This window comes from Pelophylax lessonae (genome assembly GCF_965119305.1).
Source record: "Pelophylax lessonae genome assembly, chromosome: 8".
In the NCBI taxonomy this organism is placed as follows: Eukaryota; Metazoa; Chordata; class Amphibia; order Anura; family Ranidae; genus Pelophylax; species Pelophylax lessonae.
Window position 1 is genome coordinate 62,217,936 of NC_138775.1, and position 22,251 is coordinate 62,240,186.

The 22,251-nt window shown below is 40.4% G+C and overlaps 1 protein-coding gene across 1 annotated transcript in view; it reads left to right on the forward strand.

The window, feature by feature from the left end:
* Nucleotides 1–22,251, forward strand: part of DNAH12 (dynein axonemal heavy chain 12) — a 210,165-nt gene that overhangs the window by 182,394 nt on the left and 5,520 nt on the right. The window contains exons 64-72 of the mRNA XM_082264952.1: nt 1,434–1,690; nt 3,298–3,438; nt 3,527–3,664; nt 5,131–5,364; nt 7,103–7,291; nt 13,069–13,172; nt 15,054–15,258; nt 18,042–18,179; nt 20,817–20,908. Of these exons, the coding sequence (XP_082121078.1) occupies nt 1,434–1,690; nt 3,298–3,438; nt 3,527–3,664; nt 5,131–5,364; nt 7,103–7,291; nt 13,069–13,172; nt 15,054–15,258; nt 18,042–18,179; nt 20,817–20,908 (1,498 nt within the window). The remainder of the gene's footprint in view (nt 1–1,433; nt 1,691–3,297; nt 3,439–3,526; nt 3,665–5,130; nt 5,365–7,102; nt 7,292–13,068; nt 13,173–15,053; nt 15,259–18,041; nt 18,180–20,816; nt 20,909–22,251) is intronic.

Sequence of the window (22,251 nt, forward strand, 5' to 3'; positions counted from 1 at the left end):
CATCCACACAAACAAGGTGCAGATCCCGCTGGGACATTGTATTCTGACAATGGGACCTGCCACTGTCAGATCACACTGATCAGTGGCTACAGCTGCTGATCGAGGAAATATTTTCAGCATGTCCCTTTGACAGCCAAATTTTGATCAGTGTATGGCCAGCTTAAAGTAGAACTATGGGCAAAGCTTTTTTTTTATCATTTTGGATTATAATCCCTGAAAGATTTTTTTCACCATCTGTGTCCCATTGCAGAGATTTCCTTTCAGTTCCTGTCCCATAGCCAAACAGGAAGTGAGAGAAAATCCCTGCAATTTCAGGGAAATCCTTTGGGACCCCCATGTCACCAGAACTAGTATCTTAATTTGAAGATTTCCCCTCAATAAAAACTGACAGGTGTTCTAATCCCTCTCCACTCCATCCAAAATGAAAAGAAAGTTTTCCCTTTAGTTATACTTTAAGATTGACCTTCTGTTTTGCCAAGGGCAACAGCCAACAATAGACTGGACTAGTGTTAGAGGGATACTTGTCCCCAGACAGGCAGAGCAACATAAGACGACCAGGTGCCGTACCAAATTGACAGTCAGAAGTTTAATCAGGCAGACAATAGTTCCAAGCAGGTAGGAGACAGAAGTAAAGGCCAAACAGACTGAGGTCAGATTTTAATAAGCAAGTGTAACAAAGTATAACCAGGCAGTCAAACAGGAGCTGTTGACCAGGCACTGGGTAGAAGTTCATAGTTACCTATATAGGTATTTATGAGAGTTACGTGTTGGCTGAAGTGTTATCATGCTTCAGTGCACATTGGTAACCACCTGATGTTGAAGACTGGCCATTACTTTGGCCCATGTATAGACCTCTTTTATCTGCAGATCAGTATTTTGGCCAAATATCATGAAACTCTTGACTGCCTAAGGTCCTATATCAATTGGCACTGGGCTTGTGTCGATAGCTTCAGTTTGACATCAATTTGAGATGCTTCTGTGATTATTCAGATATCTGACAGGTGCATTTGACCTGCAGTTGACCTCCTTATGACCTGCTTTAAGTGGGTTTTGCATAGCCATAGACTTGTATTGGAAGCAAATAAAAGGATCTAGAGGTTAAAATGAATGGTCAGCTCTGGTAGTGTATTGGTACCCTAAACAGGTGGGGACAAAATTTATATTGAACCAGTTTACAGGGCTCACATGATTAGATTTGATTATGTATGGTAATCTGCGTGATGATAAATGAAGTCGGCTTATTCAATGCCTTGTGTTTAAAAACTGGAGGATACTTTTAACAACCAGTTAGTTTTGACCTGCAGAAAAAAAGACTGTTTGGGCGCGATGGAAAACTCCAATAGTTTTACTTTTCTCTAATTTTACACATAGGTTCCTTTCTATTTTCCTCATGCCTTATTTATACTGTGACACAATTTATTGTCTTGTTTTAGGCTTATTGAAGTTTGCCAATGACAAGAACATGGGTGGTGGTGACAAGTTCCAGGCCATCTCACTTGGACAAGGACAGGGTCCTGTGGCTGCAAAAATGATAAAAGAGGCAGCAGCAAATGGGACCTGGGTTTGTCTGCAGAACTGTCACCTGGCTGTATCCTGGATGCCGACTCTGGAGAAAATTTGTGAGGAGTTTACCATTGACACGTGTCATCCAGACTTTAGACTCTGGTTAACTAGTTATCCATCACCAAAGGTAACTGGATCAATGCTAAACTTTACTATGTACATGATAAATCACATAAAACACTAATGGAAAGTACCACAATGTTGAATAGTCCAGCAGTAGTCATACAATAATATGCACACACTGTTGGGCGCCAGTTTTGGCTGGACAATGCACTTAGCAGTATGAAGGTTTTGGGCAATAGGTGCCCAGGGAAAAATTCCCATAACGCCAGCAGTCTGTGCTTCAAGCATTCCTCACTTGGTGTATGCTTCACTTTACAGTAGTATCAGAGGGCTCTAGGTGAACCATCCAGCCACAGCAGTTGTTAACCTTTTATAGAGTATGACTGGCTGCTGGCAACAGGGCTGAACAATGCACCTGTGCCCTTCATCTGTTACTATATGCCAGAGCATCATGTACCAGGGCTAAACGCCAAATGTGCATGAGGCCTAAACAGCAGAATAATCTGAGATCATGATATCAGCTGACTCTCATCAGAGTCAGCAGCCAGGCAAAGAATTGCTGCTGTCTCTCAGAGGAATTTTGAAAATTCACAGCTACTAATGCTGTTGGCCAGTACTAGCTTGTGGTAACATAGGAATTGGAACAAATAAAGGCGATCCAGGTTCTCAGATATGGTAAAAATGTTTTATTAGAGGTGTCTTCTTATGTTCAGTGCCATACAACAGTGGCAATTGTGTTCCACATATAATAATAAAAGGCTAGTTCACATCATGTCCATTGTATCCTATGTTCCGACCATGCAAGTGCAGTGCTGCAGGGGGGAATAAAAGAAAATGGCAGCTTACTCTATCCTCCAGGATAAACTCACCTTGGTAAATCCAAGGCCATTTTACTATGGGAGAATGACCTCCACTCTTCCCTCTTTACTTCTCAATGGCAAATTGGTCTGAGATCGATCCTAAAGCAACCAATTGCAATAACCCCATTTAATCAACATTGAAAATCACCAATAGATGGTACTATATCCCCAATAGATTGGCTAGCTTCTCTCCCTCCTTATCCTCCCTGTGCTGGCGTAACTGTGGACGGGAACCTTGTACATGTTTTCTGGGGCTGCCCCAATCTCACCAGTTTCTGGAGACAAACATTCCAGCTACTAGCCAAATGCACTGGGATTTTTAAACACCCCTGCCCTAGCCCTAATGAACATTGGGATAGATTTGTACCCATTTATGTTCCAACCTGTTGTTACCCACACAATACTCACAGCTCGTTTAGTGGTGCTACAGAATTGGAAATCAAATCTGGCTCCTAATCTCTCTGACGCAGTGAGACTGATTTACTAAAACTATGCCTTTGAACATCTATTGGCAATTAATGCTTTAAAGTATGCCACCTTCTTCAAGTCATGGGGCATATGGAAAGGGAATAATTTGGCGGCTTTATATAGGGTTACACAATGAGCATTGGTGTACTTGTATTCTTGTGACCAACCGTATTTGATGAATATTTGTGTTTCTGCACTGTACTGGAAGTTATGCAACATTTGTTCTTTCCTTATTGTTAATCTAATAAAAATGTTTTGAACTAAATCAAAAATGGCAGCTCAACAGCCAATGTGGTCCCCTCACTGTGTGACTTGTCACTGACCTGTCTCATTGTGTCCTTAGTTTCCTGTCACCATTCTTCAAAATGGAGTTAAAATGACCAATGAACCACCAACAGGACTAAGGCTTAATCTACTTCAATCATACCTCACTGACCCTATTTCTGACTCTGAATTCTTCAATGGATGCCCAGGGAAAGAACAGGTGAGAGTTTTACTAAGCAAATGTCTGGCTTATAAAGTTACAGGCTATGTACCGGTATGTATTTTAATCCAGTGTTCTCTGTCTTTAGATATGGGAGAAACTGCTGTTTGGGGTGTGTTTCTTCCATGCTCTGGTCCAGGAAAGGAAGAAATTTGGTCCCCTTGGATGGAACATTCCGTATGGCTTCAATGAATCTGATTTGCGCATAAGCATTCGTCAGTTACAGGTTATTTTATATAACTCATTTGTACAAGACTATAATAGCAGGCAATGTCATATTAAATATTTATGATTAGTATAAACAGTGGCCTATGTTTAATGCCCATTAGCAATGACCAGCATGTCATACCCAACAATTATCAGCATTATGAGGGCAATCCAAGGAAAACAATCAGCAAAATTCTATTAAATACAGGGACAGAAAGTTAGGGTAGCTGCTCTTTATGTACTTAAAGGTAAAGTATAGCATATTCTTGTAGTGTTTATCCTAAAAGTCATTTTTAATGTGACAGTTCTATTTTTACATGCTTGCACTTCAATTTTTGCTTCCTTGTAAAATAATGAAGATTGTGAGTGACATTATATTATCCCTTACAATGGCCCAGCTATTCCATGTATTTTGTATTGCACCCATATGACACCCCAGCCCCCATCATACCCCCCCCCCCCCCAGATCACAGAGTACAAATTCTTCATAGGATTAATATTGATAGGATTAAATAAGAAGATTTCGGCAATTGTCTGTGTGGCTCCCAAAAGCTACACAGCTAATATCTTGCTGATTTGGGGACAGGTGAGTATAAGACTGGAAGGCTAAGCTGGGAGTGGGGGTTGTCAACATAACACTAAATCATAAGTGTAATTGCACCAAGTTGCACTTCATCACTGTTGAGATAAGTTATCAGCCACATAAGAAGTGATTTGTTTTCAGTGGTTTGGCTAACCCCTAGACTTGCAGTGTTATTAGAACCAGTGAAGCTAAACCATTGTGTAGCATTGCAGATCAAGACTCAAAGCCTGTGTATGTAATGGGCATGTGAGGCTGCCCTTATGTACACATTTGCAGGTGGGTGAGGGGCTTCGTACAGTGAGTGCTGTGTTCATAGGTTATTCATTTTAAGTCCTGAAGAAAAGGGAGAACCTCAAAACCATTGGGTGTGTTTGTATATATGTATACCAATAAACTTAGCAATGAGAATGAATGGAATTCGCCCACCTACACAACTGTCTTTTGAAGTGACCTCCCTCGCAGGGATTCTCTACAAGTTGAGTCACCTCAGAACACCTGCTCCCATAAGGTCCAGTACTACATCACACATTGACCTCAATGACTATATAAATATGTAATTAGTATTTATAAAATATACACAGAAATAAGGTCCATAAAATATTTAATCACATTTGTTAATATATTTACAATACTGTAATAATGTACAGTATATATAAAAAGGCTATACATTCCCTCTAAATGGATTGGAGTCTTCTTCATTATGTATAGGCTGGTCCGTGTAATTTTCATCTTCTTTAGTCCCATGAAAATAGGTGAGAACCTCAACTCCTAGGGAGTGTTAGATATTTGAATACTTGATCAATGCTATGTAGTTTGTCCATGTTAGCTCCTTCTACACCCGTTCTTTTTACAAACCTAATAGTAGCAGGTTAATTGATTTATTTTTTGTTTCTTAATTTCAGCTATTTATCAATGACTATGACCATGTCCCCTTTGAAGCAATCTCATATCTAACTGGAGAATGTAACTACGGAGGACGTGTAACAGATGACTGGGACCGACGTCTCCTCCTAACCGCTCTTGCAGACTTCTATAACAATGAAATAGTCGAAAATCCCCGTTATTCTTTTTCTCCAAGTGGCAACTACCTAGCACCACCTAAAGGCACTTATGAGGATTACATAGAATTCATCAAAGTGAGTCACAATACAGGTTTAACTCTCTGACATCTATCAGAAGCAGAAATATTAGCTTTGAGATGACTGATCCTTTAGGTCAGGGATATGCAAACTGTGGCCCTCCAGATGCTGCAGAACTACAAGTCCCATGAAACATAGCAAAACTCTGACAGCCACAAGCTTGACACACAGAGGCATGATAGGACTTGTAGTTTTACAACAGCTGGAGGACCACAGTTTGCATATCCCTGCTTTTCGATGTATGATTTGTTCTCTCGCCCATTGGATTTTTTGGAGACTTTATCTGTCAATAATCATGCTACATAAGGGACAAATTATTTTTATGACAGCCAACCTGTGAATGTCAAATGCTCAGAATAAAAAAAGCCAGTCATGCAGCTATATGATTCTTCAATGTTTTCATTAATTAAATACCTGTATACAGTCTGTTGAATCTGAATATTTTTTTTTTTTAAAAGCACCTATAAACAAATACTATAAAGAATGAGTTAAGGAGAGGTAAATGCAGTACCAGGGGGCATACATAAACTCCACAGCAGAAGTAATTAAATCCTTCTCTCAGCAGCTCAGTTCCCCCTGTTCCCCCTCCCAGGAGTTACTCATAAACTTAGCTCATCCTGATTCTGTCTTCCAGCAGTGACACAGCAGCCTTCCAATCTTACAAGAAAGAGGGGAAAGAGTAGGTTGCAAGATCAGTGTATAGAATCTTTTTATTATCCTAGAGAAATAATACACTTACATGTTAACCTGTTAAGCCTGTAAACAAAATGGGGGGGGGGGGGGGGCAGGAGAGGTAAAGCTTTGCAGCTGATGGTAAGAAGCTGACAAAGGGGGCAAGTCCCCTGAAACCCATAGTAGTCCACCCTTTCCATAGAAGCTGATGGTACCTGTTGGAGGTGCACGATGGACGGCTGTAGATGCCACCGCCTTTCTCCCATTTTAGGCGGGTCTGGCTCCATTTGAAGCACTTTGTCTTTGGAGAAGCTACTCTGTGATCTTACCCTCTGGTGTAAAGCCTTACCCCTCATGCCCCTCGGCCATTTACAGATTTTTGACATGTAGGTGTGCTATTTCTTTTGGATAATAAATGATTCTATACACTGATCCTGCTCTCTACTGTTTACTCTTTCATGTACAGTTTATACACTGATCCTGCTCTCTACTGTTTTCTCTTTCATGTACAGTTTATAGATGGATCAATCGGGGGTCCAAGTTAGGAGCTACAGACCTCAGTGTTCACCTGAATTATTCCACTGAAGTACATTGGACTTTTCTCTCCTTAACTGAGTGTTGGACTGTACTGTATGTTCCAGTCAGATAGAGAATGTGTTTTTTTACAATATTTTCCAAGATGTAATGAAAAACTCAAGGGAGGAGCTTTAATGGGGAGGTGGGGGGTAATGATGGGCAGGGAGAGCTCAGCTGCCTAGAGAATAACTTCAGTGCTTCTTGTGTGAATTTTGAGGGTGAATTGCTCCTCAATATCTGCAGCTACAGGGTCAAAGATTACTTGTTTTAAATATTACTTGATAACAATACATACAATCTTGAATGTCCATAACGCCAAAATCTGATCACAGGTTCACTTTTAGAACACCCTTCCAAAATACCCTACAACTTTCACAAATAAAACAGTTGCTTTTTCTTTGGAATCCAATTATGACATTAATGTCTTGATAGATAACATTTCTTCTTGTACTCTAATACTATGTGTTCTGATATTACTCTTTGGCAGCGACTCCCATTCAGTCAGCATCCTGAGGTCTTTGGCTTACATGAAAATGTTGATATATCAAAGGATCTGCAGCAAACGAAAATTATTTTCGAGTCCTTACTCCTCACACAGGGGGGAGGACGACAAGGAGGCTCCTCTGGGGCCAGTGATAACACCTTATATGAGATAGCTAGTGATATACTCAGCAAGGTAAGTAGTATAATACATCCCAACAGTCTCCGATTTGGCAGGACTTTCCCAAATTTTCATCTTTGTCACATCGTCCTGTTTACAGGGGCTTTGTCCCACATTACCCCATCCGATGTTCATTATACACTAACTTCTGTATATCTGCCATATCTATGCTCATATTTCCCCACTAAGCTCTCCCCACTTGCCTTTTTCCACCTCCACCAGTCTACCCATCTTACTCTGTCCTCAACTCTCACTACTATATTCATAGTTACATCTGTCCATCAATCATTCACATACCTAGTCCACCCCGGTATCTGACCGATTCTTGTTCACACATCCCCACCCCTTTCACATCTACTCCATTCCTCCCTCAAGCAGCAATAACTTTTGAGTGACTGGCCCTGGATACAGACTGTCTGCATTCAGGGCAGATCGTTGCAGGTAATCGCTCTATGAGCATCAAAAAATCATCAGCAAACAGAGCACACTTGTATTCACAGTAAAGCCGCTGCTCAAGGGGAGCTTGCCATGAACAATGGCAAAGACAGGTGCTAGCCTAGATTGTTGAACTGTACAGGTAGATAAATGCAGGAAACTTGGATGGCTGCACTCACACGCTTTATTGTTGTAATGACATCTTGAATAGTAAAAGCAAGACACTTTGTGGGAGAAGTCAATGCGTTTCACACCAACTCATGACTCTGCATTTGTTCACGACAAGCCCTGCATTTGTTCACGACAATGTATTAATTCTATGTGACATTATTTCTTATTTTAATAGCTAAGGGTCTGAGGGCTAGAATAAACCGCATTGGGGAGAAGGGACCTCCTTGGCGAGTTTCCTTATGAATGCAGAAGGTTTGGAATACATATCCCTTTACTAATAAGGAAGCTGTGGGATCACTACATAACATCTGCAACAGCAACAAAAATCTAGGGCCAAATTCATACCATTCGAGGATGTAAAAAAAAAAATAATAATCCCACGACAGGGAACTGAAGGGTTTTCCAAGTCCTTAAAAATAAGATGGAAGAGGAAGGCCCATTGATACTTAATGTTTTGGTTCAGCAGTTGCGAGAGATGGTTTTAGAGAATGTTACTTTTGGATTGTAAATGGTGCTATTTCAGAGAAGAATTCAGTGTGAGATCAGATTTGGTCCTGGCTGCTTTCCTGAGTTTTTCTTTAATTCTGTAGAAATGTGGCTTTACTATTACATCTCTTGGCAAGCCGTTGGGACGGGGCAAGGTGAGCCCCATCCACCTCCAACTGATAAAATATCAGGTATATGATAGTTCACCAATGTGTGGACTGTTCCCTCTAACTCAGTGATGGATTCTGGGGTACCCTTATGCGAACATTGTATCTTCGTGACCTGTCCTCTAGGTCCTCGATTTTTAAATGTGCCTGTTCCAGTTGAGATTACAGATCATCAGTCATTTTAGTGTTTTGATTTCCTTTTGTTGTAGACAGTGCCATCCATCTTAGGCTCAATAGGTTCTAGTCGTTCTTTAATACTTTTTAGGTAATTTTTGAGATGTCAGAATGTTTATACTGCTCTGATAGACACTGTTTATTTATGCAAACAAGCAAGGATCTGTAAGTAAGGAGATTCTCAACTTATTTCCATAAATCAACAAAAATTTGAGATAGTTTTAGTGGCACTAACCTGAAGATAAGAGGAATACAATATTGTGCAAAAATATATATATTTATTAAATAATTCAGTGCAGGATAATGTCAAAAAGATAACTGGTAACAAACACAAAATGTGGAACAAAATTAAATAATATGTAACACACAGGTAATGTGAGAAATGCAATCAAAGAATATTATTACAGAATATCAAGGTAACCAAAACCCATAACTTCTGGAATGTGATTAATAGCTTTCCATGAGCTCCCAAAAGATGGAAACAAAATCGAACATATTTGACACGTGACTTCTCTCAGCCAACAGATGTTCACAACACAGTGTTTAAAAGAAATGCATGGACAAAAATTGTTACACTATGCACCAAGACTTGCTAAAAGTCCAGATAGTTTTTGGTAAAATAAACTTCTATTAAGTTAATCTATTTTTAAGAATACATCATAACTGCCCCATTTACTATGGCTAAAGTCAGCCTAAAATTCCCAAAAATTAGACCAGTCATACTGCAGTTAGAATGATCTAAATTCAAATCTTGATGCTATAAGGATGAGAATGGTTCAGTCAAATGTATATGGCAAAAGAATTGCCTGTAGGAAAAATAGAAATGTATACTTTACCAAAGACCATATATTTGTCTTGTTGTCTGAGATGTCACGTTTGGGTAGCCTCAGCTTCAAATGTCTCCCTATCGGCCTCAACCTCATCAGAGCACCTTACTCCCTTCATGGTCTATTCAATTCTCCTCCTTCTCTTACTAAGACTAAACATATATCCAATGGGAATGTGGGCGTGGATTATGTTTTCCATATGAAAATACCTCAAAAGGGGCTTATTCTCTAAATGGCTATAACTCTGAAATATCAATAGGGAGCACCGTTGGCCTGTATAAAAGTTTGGGAGATTGAATTGAATTCAATTATTTTCTCAAAGATAACCTTCTGACCTAAGCTTTGGAAAGAAACCTAAATCTCATGGGGGTATACCTCAATGTCACTTCCCTGTCAAGAATAGTGTCTACCATGTAGGATTTATAACTACATTCCTTTATAAGTGAAGCAATTTAAGTGGAATTAGTACTTAGCATTTTACACAAAAGAAAAACAATGGTAAACATATACGTTCTTAGAACTTATTGAATTTAGTAGGCCTATGTATATACCTCACATAATACGAGGATATAATAATATTGTTGCTAATACAATTACTACAAATAATAATGAGGTTTCCTCAAGCATATTTTTAAATGAGTCCTAAAAAAATATATACTGAACTTTTGTTCATTGTTAAAACTCAGACAAGACTGACATCACTCTCATTAGCACCCAACTTGGCACCAGCATGGCTAGACCTTATCTTGGTATGATGTCAGGGCCCCTATAATTTACGGCTAGAAAAAGTCTTTGCTGAGACTTTAAAATTGTCTGTAAGAAATCTTACCCAAGGACAATGAACTTACATTCACCTCATGACAAAATGGCTGCTAGGCTGCCCAATATAACAATATATATAAAATAATATATATGGGCCTACATGATTCCTTTTTTAGCCCCAATAGTTCTGACAGAGATCTGTAGTGATAATGGAACCTACTTTAGAGAGTTCCTGCTGCAGGAGAGCAGAAAAGCAAATAAGCACTGCCTCTCCAGAAAAGTTCATGGTCTGTGGAATGGATTGGTCATGTATGGGACTAGATTGGCTCAAAACTGTTTCGGCCATTTCTGCCATGTTTCTGTTCATGGAGAAAACGCTACACTACACTACACTACACTACACCACACCACACCACACTAAGAAATGTAGAAACATAGAAAAGTGATGGCAAAAAAAGACCAATTGGTCCATTGAGTCTGCTTTTTTTATTTATATATGTTTTTAGTTTTTCTTTTTGTTTTGCTTTTTGGGTTTTATACTACTTTGCACTATACTACACTATACTACAGTACTGTATATTACACTTCAGTGATCAGGAATTTTTCATTTTTTTACAGTTTGATTGCTGTTACTGTAACAGCAATGATTTGAATTGTCATGAAGCTGGGATTTACTATTGTGTGCTGTGATTGTCCCCCAGCTATCAAACAGCTGCCAGTTTTTTTTTTTTTTTAAGCCCGTGGTGTGTGAAACACACTCAAAAGACTTACACCCGGTGCATAAAAAAGTGCACACACGCAAACGTGAACACACAAAAAGTGCACAAGGCGTACACACATGGCCCTCCTCCGAAGAGGAAGGGCCCTGACCCTGATACCCCGGGGCGCGAAGCTCCTGACAGGGACTGAGGTACTCACTTAGGTCCACCCAGCCGAAGCCGGGCAGACCCCATTCTTCAGGGGGACTGCCGAAACAGCCCACCCCGAGTACTAGGTAGGGCTCCCCCGAAGGGAGACCCCATGGGGGAGGGCGAACTAAGCCAAAAGGCCATATCCACCCCCTCCCAAGACTTACAGGGCAGGCCCGAGGACCTACGCCATCCAAGTCGTGCAAGTGACAAACAACCAAAAAAGGGACACACGTGGACACACAAACAAAGAAAAACAGAGTGGGGAAAAGGGAAGTGGAGAAGTGCTGGGTAGTGCCTAAGTGCTAGACCTCGGCAGGCCCCCCGGCCAGGAATAAAAAATTCCTCTGGTGTTGGCCAAAAGGCCCACCCCAAGAGGCAGGTGCAGAAAAAGTGTGATGGTGCAGTGACCAAGGTGCCACAAAAACTCAGGTGAGCTGCCCCTCACCAGTGAAATTGAGGCACCCCTGGGCTGCCACCCCAGGGGCACGTACACCACGGGCTTTTTCGGTCTCAGCCCCTGGCCAGACCCAGTGTAGCCCTATCCCATCAGGAGGCATCAGAATTTTAGACAGCTTAGGGAGAACCTGCCTTCAACTGGGGACAAGCCTTTTGCAAGGCCAGATTCAACCCAGGAGGAAAGGTTCCCCCACCACCATCCGCCATTCCTTACCAATCACATCCAGGAGCAGTACTAACCGGAAAACTGGCGAAACCGGCTTTCCCGCTCCCTTCAAACTGACAGGGGCGGACCCATTCAAATCAGAAGGACACGGACCCATCCGGCTTCCTCTGACAGTGCCTACTTCCCGGTCCTCCAGTTACGCCTAGAGCGCCCCGGTTCATTTCAGCCCCTGCCGATACTAACCATCAGGGTCCATACCAACTGATAAGAACAGATACTACACTTGATCTTAGCCAAAAGGCCGAGAAGCGATTCAAACAGCTGCCAGTGTCCTAACAACCAATGATGTCATCGGTTGATAAGGAGGATGTTGTTGCATCTGTCCCTCTCCTTCAGCACCAGGGTCACATTAGCTGAGTGAGGGAGAGTAACAAGTGAGAAAAGAAACATTGGAATACTAATCAGTACCAGTGTGCAAAGATGTATTTGCTTTGAAAGAATAAATCACTGCTAATGTTGGGTGTCCAACGCCTGTTAATGTTGCTACATTATGGAAAACTATTAGTTTAGTTTTTTTTATATTATAAAATAGGGTGCCTCAAGATTGTCTGGAATTTTAAAGGGTGCCTTGACTGAAAAAAGAAACACTGCACTATACAATCTGATTGTACAAGGGGAAAATTGTTCATCTTTTCCTGTTTTGGATGATTTAGAATTTTCCACCCATTTCTGTCCCAGTGACAATGGTCCTCAGGACACAGGGTTCTCTCTGTGTGGCCTTTTTTAAAACCATTCCAGGATGGCCCTGAGCTTGCCGCACATATACACCAAAGCCACAATTCATTATTATGGATGACTGGGTACTCCACGAGGAGTACAAATACAGATTTATGCATATAAACAGGGACCAGGAGGGGCAAGCGTTGTAGGAATAGCGTCATGTCGGAATTGTTTTGAAGAAAATGATGTACATTGCTGGACAGGGCCATACAGTGAAGGTCTCAAGAGTGGGGTTGCAGCAAGTATTTACCTGTGGGCAATCCCTAAGGGGGTTCACAATGGACAATTTCACTGACAATAGGAATTAAAATCAAACATTATGTATCCAAATAAAATGCATCTACTGATTTTATTTTATAGGTCAAACAAGTAGATTTCTGCATTAAAAATACATAGTGTGTCAAATTATTGAAGGTCAGCAGTGCTCAGTATAACAACATGACACTTTATTTTGCAGCTACCAAAGGATTTTGACATTGAGGCAGCTCTACAGAAGTTCCCAGTGAGATATGAAGAGAGCATGAACACTGTGCTGGTACAGGAGATGGAGAGATTTAATAAGTGAGAACTCTTTACTCATCAAATGTATTATCTAGGGCTGTTATTTCATTCATTACAAACTCAGTCTACTAGGTGAAGCACGTGTGTCTGTATCTTGGGCCAGTTTGGGAAGCTTTGTAGGGTTGTGTTTAAAGGAATACTGACAATAGAGAAAGTTGAACGCTGTCAATGTTAGTTGACTGGTTATAATGCTAACCCTCTTACTTTAATACTTTCAGTCAATGACCTGGAACAAGCATGCAGATAAGTACTTCTGACTTTCCTGATATGCATTCTTGAGTCAATTACTCATACAATATTGAATTAGTTTAAGCTTTCATAGACAGTTAGCATTTCCAGAAGGAAGTCCGCATTGGCAGCCACCATAATGGCAGGACTATTTTAAAGTGACTTTGTCATGTTTCCTCCCACTGGACCCTACATTGCTGCTGTGTCCTGTAGGGATGTAGAGGCCAGCAGACAAAACCTTAGTGCTCAGTGGGGGACATAGACATCCGAATCCCCCAAAAAATGTATAAAAGATATACATTTTGCAAATATACATTTAATTCATGTGCTACTATGTCACAGGTTTTGCAGCACATTCTGGGTTTTCTCTCTAATTGGATCTCCATTGGTTCTATTAGAATAGACTGGGCAGGGAAAGGGCCTGAGTCACTCCTTTGACTCCCTTAAGCTGTGTGTTTAATTTGAGCTTCAGCTATTCAGCTCTGTAATAATAGTAACAGTATTTTTTTTTTAATAAAGCATTTAAGGTTAGCCTGGTAAACTTGTGAAAAGTGTTCTACCTCACCGAAAAGACCATATTTTGCATTTTTTAGACAAAATAAATGAAAAAAACTTTTTAATTGGAATCCTCAGAATGAAAAAATAAATAATTATATGTTCTATATACACTATATATTTATGAATGCTATACATTCCTTAATGACTAGAGCTTTTTATTTATTTATGTTTACTAAAAAATTATATTGCCTAATGTGTTAAAATGATTTTAATGGCTTTTTTTCCTAAACTAAAAAAGAAGTTATACTTACTAGTTTTGTACAATGATATCACACAGAACCGTCCCTTACCTCCTCTTTGGCACTCCCCTGCCGGTGCTGTCTGCTCCTCTTGCCTCCAGGTGCTAAGGGGGCACTGATTTGGGTGTGATTCTGAGTCAGCTGTGTGCATCCATGGACATACAGAGCGGTAAGCCATTCCCCCCATTTCCTCCTCACAAGGGTTTGACTGACAGCAAAAGGAGCCTATGGCTCCTGAGCTCTCTGTGCCTCCTGTGAGACCAAGAAGAGAGAGGAGCGGTGCTGCAGCCAGGACAGTGCTGGAGTTGTGACAGGAGTCAGGTAAGTGTTTAGGGATGGGGGGAACAAGTAGTGGAGAGATTTTTATCTTAATGCAGGGAATGCATTAAGGTAAAAATAATAATTAGACTTTAGAACTACTTTGAAGAGGTTGGAACCCTTAATTGACAATTTCTGCAGCTTTGATAGGTCCACCAAGTATGGACCATGTTCCCAGATTTAAACTCTGGAGTATACTTTTATCCTCACGCAGGTATGGCCATCAAATATACATTAAAACAACTGTGCTGAACTTTGGGATTTTGTTTACTAAATGATAAAAATCTAGAACCCATGCAGATACCAGGTCCAGTTTTACAGTCAGCACCTAATTGACAGCTAACTTGTGATTGGTTACTGTGGGCATCTTAGACATTCAAATATGTTGCATGCACACAGCCCATTTTATTGTATGCTACATATTCAAAAAAATGTCCTACGATGCCCTTGAAAAAAATCATACATTTCTGGTCCTTTATAGCTGTGTTCTTTCTTTGAGACCACTCACAAATATATTTCCTTCTTTCCATATCTCTAGTTTAATCCGAACTATCCGGACAACATTGCAAAATCTTCAGAAAGCCATCAAGGGTCTGGTGGTGATGGATTCTGAACTAGAGGCTTTGTCAAGCAGTTTAATTGTAGGGAAAGTTCCTGAAACGTGGGCCAAGCGTTCTTACCCGAGTCTAAAACCTCTGGGAAGTTACATTAATGATTTCCTGTCCCGGCTGAAGTTCTTACAGGTAAGAACACACGGCTGATTTTATTTAAGGCATACAGCGGTCAAATCTGAACATTTTACATTAAAAGAGATCCGGTACTAAAGAAAAAAAAAAAAGAGGCTCCCATTGATGTTGTTCGCAAAATTCTAGCCAGCTGCTTTTATCTTAGAGTTTTCCTGTAAACTCAGAGGACACAGCCTATGTGCCAAGTGTCTTCAGTTTTTGTAATGACATTCTTTGTGCATTTGCCTTCCCACCCTCTAAGTCCCTAATACTGCAGGTGTCCTTATTTTATAATGGGTTGGTGAAATTCTCGCGCTGTCACTCTATATAAATCCTTAATTCCTTTAATGCTGCAGGTACTGTTATTGGTAACCTACACAATACAGAAATTTATAGCAGGGGGGGAGTACCGCGCTTTAAAGGTGCTTAGTGCATACTATTCATATAAATACATTTACTTTCAGTGCTTTCAAATATTAATAATATAAATCCCTTGTGCTTAAAATTATATAAATTTTATCCAGTGCAAAAATATTACATAAATTTCATTAATATCTCTCAAATATAAAATATTTCTTATAAGTGATGTAAAATTTGTGCTTCAAACAATCCTTAAAAATTATTATAAAGGTTATTAAATAAAGTGCCAGTGATAAAGTATGTGCTTTTGAGCTTACAATAAATATATCATTCAAAAGTGGTAAAGTGCCAAAGTGTCCTTATATTACATTGAAATAAATATATAAATAAAGCTGTGTGTGTTCAAACGACTTTTCTTTCCCAAAACTCATGCAGGTGCTCTTCCATGCAGTGGCCACTAGGTGTCCTAAGCGCTCACCTCAATGCCTTTACAAACAGCTTTGTATTGTTTTGTTCATGTGTAGTATTTCCTCCTTTTCTATGGTTAATGGATCCGGCCACTAATACCCACACTCTTTCCTTTTTCGATCAATATTCCAAGGGGTATGTGTGGAGCCGTTGTATCTCCAAAATAAATGGGGCCACAATAGTAAAGTACCGTTTGGTAATTTTGTTAAAGTAGACTTAAATGACAGACTCACATTTTCCTTCGTCTTTCCAAATGCATAACACTCGTATTGCCGCTACGTCACTTCCGGTTTGGCATCTTACGCGTTACGCTGCGTGCCCACACAGCTTCTTCCAGGGATAAATTCTTCCAGCTGTTTGTAAAGGCAATTGAGGTGAGCGCTTAGGACACCTAGTGGCCACTGCATGGCAGAGCACCTGCATGAGTTTTGGGAAAGAAAAGTCGTTTGAACACACACAGCTTTATTTATATATTTATTTCAATGTAATATAAGGAAACTTTGGCACTTTACCACTTTTGAATGATATATTTATTGTAAGCTCAAAAGCACATACTTTATCACTGGCACTTTATTTAATAACCTTTATAATAATTTTTAAGGATTGTTTGAAGCACAAATTTTACATCACTTATAAGAAATATTTTATATTTGAGAGATATTAATGAAATTTTTGTAATATTTATGCACTGGAGAAAATTTATATAATTTAAGCACAAGGGATTTATATTATTAATATTTGAAAGCACTGAAAGTAAATGTATTTATATGAATAGTATGCACTAAGCACCTTTAAAGCGCGGTACTCCCCCCCTGTCCTTATTTTATGTTTTGCTTTAGATCAGGCCAATGTATTCCTAGATTCCAAGCCCTTCCCTCTGGAGTTCTTAGAAATGAATGGAACCAGATTTCAGAGAGTTATGGGGCATGCCTTTGGCACTGTGAAAAGCTTGGTAAATCTGGCTGCAGTTAGCTATATAATTCAGGCTGAAGCTGTCCATACACAGAACACATTTCGGACAATTCATGAAGTTCGCTCTATGGGTGGCCCCAATAGCGCCCTCTGCCCAAAGTCCTTCAATTGCAAAAAATCCTAGGAGCTGGGTGCAAAATTGTTGGCCTAACAGCTTGTCAGGTAGCAGGAGATTTGAAACTGGAGGTTCATCTATCTGCTTAATGTGGATGGAGAATGTGTTCGATTTTTACGTTCAGCCTGAAGGCTGCAAATGTGTGTATGGCCAATTTAAAGCAGTTGTAAACAGCGCTTGGTGACTTGTACCTGCAGGTAAGCATATAATAAAGCTTGCCTGTAGGTACAAGGCATATACGTTTAGGAGATATTCACTATTTCTGCAGCCGGTGACGTCACCAGCACATGCACAGTGCACTGTGAATGGATGGCATACTGAGTGTGCAGTCCATTAAGACTGATGTGCTTCGACCGTTATAAGGAAAGCCCAGTGGATTCAGAAATAGAGGGATTCCTAAATGTAATTGGGAGTCCACTAATTGATTGTACAAGGAGATTGGTTTTATTTAATTTATTTATGGTACTTATATAGTGCTGTCAATTTATGCAGCGCTTCACATATACAGTGTATTGTATATTTACATCAGTCCCTGCCTAAAAGGTCTATGGAGTGTGGGAGGAAACCCATGCAGGCACAGGAAGAACACGCAAACTTCAGGCAGGGAGTGTCGTGGTTGGGATTCAAACCGGTGACCTTATTGCTGCTAGACAGAAGTGCTAATGAATTAGCCACTGTGCTGCCCTTTATTACAAATCATTATACATCCTCATACATATGTATAATTCTACATTTTATTATACATCAGGTCATATAGTATAATATATTGAATGTAATAATTTATTTGGTGGTATAATATTTGTGTCATTGTGGTATTTGCTTTAACATTTACATTTGATCTGCAATTCCAATCTGAAGTATTCATGTGATATGTGATTTGTTCTAGAACTGGTGTGACTCCGGCAAGCCACATGTGTTCTGGCTGTCAGGATTCTTCTTCACACAAGCGTTTTTAACCGGAGCCATGCAGAACTACGCCAGAAAATACCAAATTCCCATTGATCTTCTGGGATATGAATTTCAGGTGGGTTCACAGTTGTGTGCTGTAATGATATCTAATTGCTATTGTATCAACATCCTTGAGCTTTTTATTTGTGGAAAATAGGCATATATTTGTTTATATTAAACATATTTATTTATTACTATTTAATAAATAATGAATAATACAAAAGTACAATTACTACAGGCATTTATATGGCATTGACAATTTACACAGTGCTTTACATACTGCACATTCACATCAGTCCCTGCCCTCAAGGAAATCGCAACCTAAGGTCCTTATCACACAAGCATACCTATTAGTGCCAGAAGCCAGTTATCCTATCATCATGTCTTTTGAGGAGAAAACACATGCAAGCACAGAGAGAACATGCAAACTCCATGCAGAAAATGTCTAGGGTGGGATTCAAATCTGGTCTCTTTCATGTTTATTTAACTGGTAGGTGCTGCAGGAAGGGGTAAACTATCTTGTGCTGCAGTAGGCTGCAAATGTGGGCCCTGGCTCTCTTACAAAAGCAGCAGTCCTGCTGTCTTGTGGCCTGCCACCCTTCCCTGGCACAGTGCACCAGTCAACAGCGCTTTTGTCACCTGAGCGGCGGTGTTGATTTGTGCACTGTTTGGAGGGGGCATGTCTGTCTGAAATAAAGGGTTCAACTGTACTTTAATTTTTATTTGGCAACCCATGGCAGGAGTGCAGTTGCATAAAAAGCTGTAAGCTATTTCATTTATAGGAGAACTGGCAACTATATAATGGCAGGCATTACATTTAAATTTTGTCTTACTGTCTGCCCACCAGTGTGCTCCTGGAGACCCACAAATGTTAATACTGACTTCCTGAAAGTCTACACATAGACACACCCCCACCTTGATCCTGCAATACAATACACATTTCTTGAGCTAGCTATCAACAGCCTTGGGTATTGCCATGAATTTGGCTGTGCAAGGACTTTAAAGAAGCCAGTATTGCCAAAGGCACTTTTTATGGGTATTTAGGAGATGTAAATAGTAAAACAAAAGATACAGTATATCTTAGCATTTTGTTGTACATGCTTTCTCTTAAAAGTTTGTCCTTTAGGCTAGGGATCGACCGATTATCGGCAAAACGCGATATATCGAGGGCTGATATGTATAAATGTGATGATGATCAAGTGCTTGTACCGGAGTGATGCCTGCAGCTAGAGACATTACCCCGGTACCCGCATTCCATAGCCGACGGTCGGCTGTCTTGTAATGACAACCGATGCGGCTGAGAAGCCGCTAGGCTATCATTACAAGGAGCGGGAGGGGACGTCCCTCCCCTTCCCCCGTCTTCCGCGGCTCGCTCGGGTCTCCCGTCCCACCGGGAGACCCAGGCAAACAGCCTGCACGGCCACCGAAGACCCGATCAAAGCCGCATTAGGCTCTGATCGAGTCTCCATACTGGCGCCAGAATAAAAAAAATGAAAGCATTCAAAACAGCCAAACTTGGCGTTTTGAATGCTTTTAAGTGCAGAGGAAGAGTTTGGTGTCTTTTAGACCCCCCAAATCCCTCCACAAGAGTACCTGTCAAGTAAAAAAAAACAACATTTTTTTTAAATGTATACAAATATCTGGCCGATACCGATACGCGATGACCAAAATGTTGGTACCGGTATCGGCAATGAAGAAACGATATCGGTCGATTACTACTATAGGTCTTTTAGTTACTGTTAAATAAACAGTTGTATCGTTTCTTTGCAATACAAAAGTTGTCAGTTTGTAATCTATTGCCATTAGAAATGCTCCCTCAATGGCCACTTATTCCACCTACTGTTGTACAAACTTTCTCATAAAAGTTTTGTCCTATAGGCTCTCTATGCCCACCTATTCTATTAAAGTCTCACTTACAGCACAGCCACTGAAACTATGACGCTGAAAGTGTGCATTGACTATGATTAGTAGAAGCAAAAAACACACACAGGATCAAAAGCTAAGACTTAAGCAGTCTATAGACTATGCAGTTTTCTTTCTTTCCACCACGGAATTCCCATATCAACACAGTCAGTGTTGGGAGGTAGTGAGCCTTTTCTGCCAGCAGAACTCAAGAATTACTGCTGTTGGCTATAGCCGCCAGCAGTGATCAGATGAAAAAAAAACCGGACAGGCTGGTTGTGTTTAAATTGATCGGTAGATCGACTTCAGTACAATCAGCCTTCATAATGTGATTAACTTGTGTGCTTATTTTAGATAACTAGCTCTTATCAGATTTCTTCCTGTACTATGCTACAAATTGCTGTACACTGTGTCTTTGCAAACAGATATTTAAATTCTGCTGTTAATTTGGAAATAGTAGTTCGAAAAACATCTCTGGCCACATGGATGGGCTGTTGTGTGTTCATTTTACTCAACCACTAATACCACTAAATGTGAGCAGGTAAAGTCATTGGGGGATTTTGTAATTTAGTCATCTAGCTAAGACAAGAGCTTTAGGAAATGGTAACATTGTGATAATAAAATCAGCATATATTATTTTCTCTTCGGTTCATTGAAGGACACAGAAGATCTTCATGATGGATGAGTTTGATGTCGCCACCATCCATCATGAAGATCTGCTGTGAATGAACCTTTAATGAACTCAGAGAAAAGGATTTTACAGTGAGTGCAAAAATCCTATTATACTTACCAAATGTGTTCTTCTCCCCAGGTTCTGCCAATAGATGCTTCTGACACCTCTCCAGAAGATGGCGTTTATATTAATGGATTATTTTTGGATGGAGCTCGGTGGGACAAGAAGAGGTGAGTGATTCAATATTCTTGGCGCATGCCTGGTTTTTCCTTATTCAATTTTTTCCATGAATAGTGTTGCGCTATCACATAAATCATGAATTCATAAAGACTGTATAAATCATAATATTATCAAATTAGAGTCCATTGAAAAATTCAAACTCAAACTTGGGTAGTCCACCTTGAATACAAACTGTACACCAAATATGCACAAGCCACCTTATACAAATAAAGCAGCTTACCAAACATTTACACCCCACATCTTAAGAGATCTAACAATGCTTTAGAAGGATATATCCCACCCACCTGGATGGATGGATGGATGGTTCCAGCTCCCTCACTTACAGTTGGATGTGCATCAAGCCTGTCACACGGCACGTCCCACACAGCCACTGGATCGCTTCAAATAAATTTGCCTCAGTGACATTAATACATAGTTTTATTTACTAAAGCCAAATCCACTGTGCACTTTAAGGTGCAGCCGCTGTAGATCTGAAAGCGGAGTTCCGGCCATGAAAAAAATGTTTCAATAAAAATACCCCCGGCACAGTCAGGGCTAGTACATTCCACAATGGATAGCCTCTGTACTGTCCCGGGTCGCACTTACCTGCAAGAAGAAATACCTTTAAAATTTCTTCTCCAGCGTTGCCATCTCGGATGTGGGCAGCTGAAGCCAGCGCGTCCTCTTCTGCGTCCTCTTCCATGTCCTCTTCTCCCAGAATGCGCCTGCACCGGCCCGGCTCGTCACTTCCGGTGCGGCGCTGCATTCCTCCACAGCTTCTGGGCATGCAGAAGCTGTTTAGCAGGGAATGCGGCGGCCGGTGCAGGCGCATTCTGGGAGAAGAGGACACGGATGACATTCAGCTCCCAGGAATCATTGCAAACCGGAAGTGACGGTGCGGGCCGCAGCCTCCGAGGGAGGAAGTGGAAGAAAGGTGAGTATATTTTTCTACAATAACAAGGTAAGTAAAAAAAAAAAAAATCGTAACTATCCATTTCCTTTTCAGGTGACGAAAAGCAAGCGGATGGCCACAAAATCGATTATGTCGATTTTGTGGCCGGAACTCCGCTTGAAGGGGACATGCAAGGAAAATAAAAAAACAGCATTTTTGCTTGCACGTGATTGGATGATAGAAATCAGCAGAAATTCCCCTCATTTCAGATCTTCTCCTCAGATCTACAGCAACTGACATCCAAATGCACTTGCAGTGCATCTGTAGTGCACAGTGGATTTGCCTTTAGTAAATGAACCCCATAGTCGGAAAGAAGCAAGGAAATCCCATAGTGAAGTACGGTTAAAACCGATGTATTAATAAAATTGATGGGTACTCACAAGCAAAATAATATCATAGAGC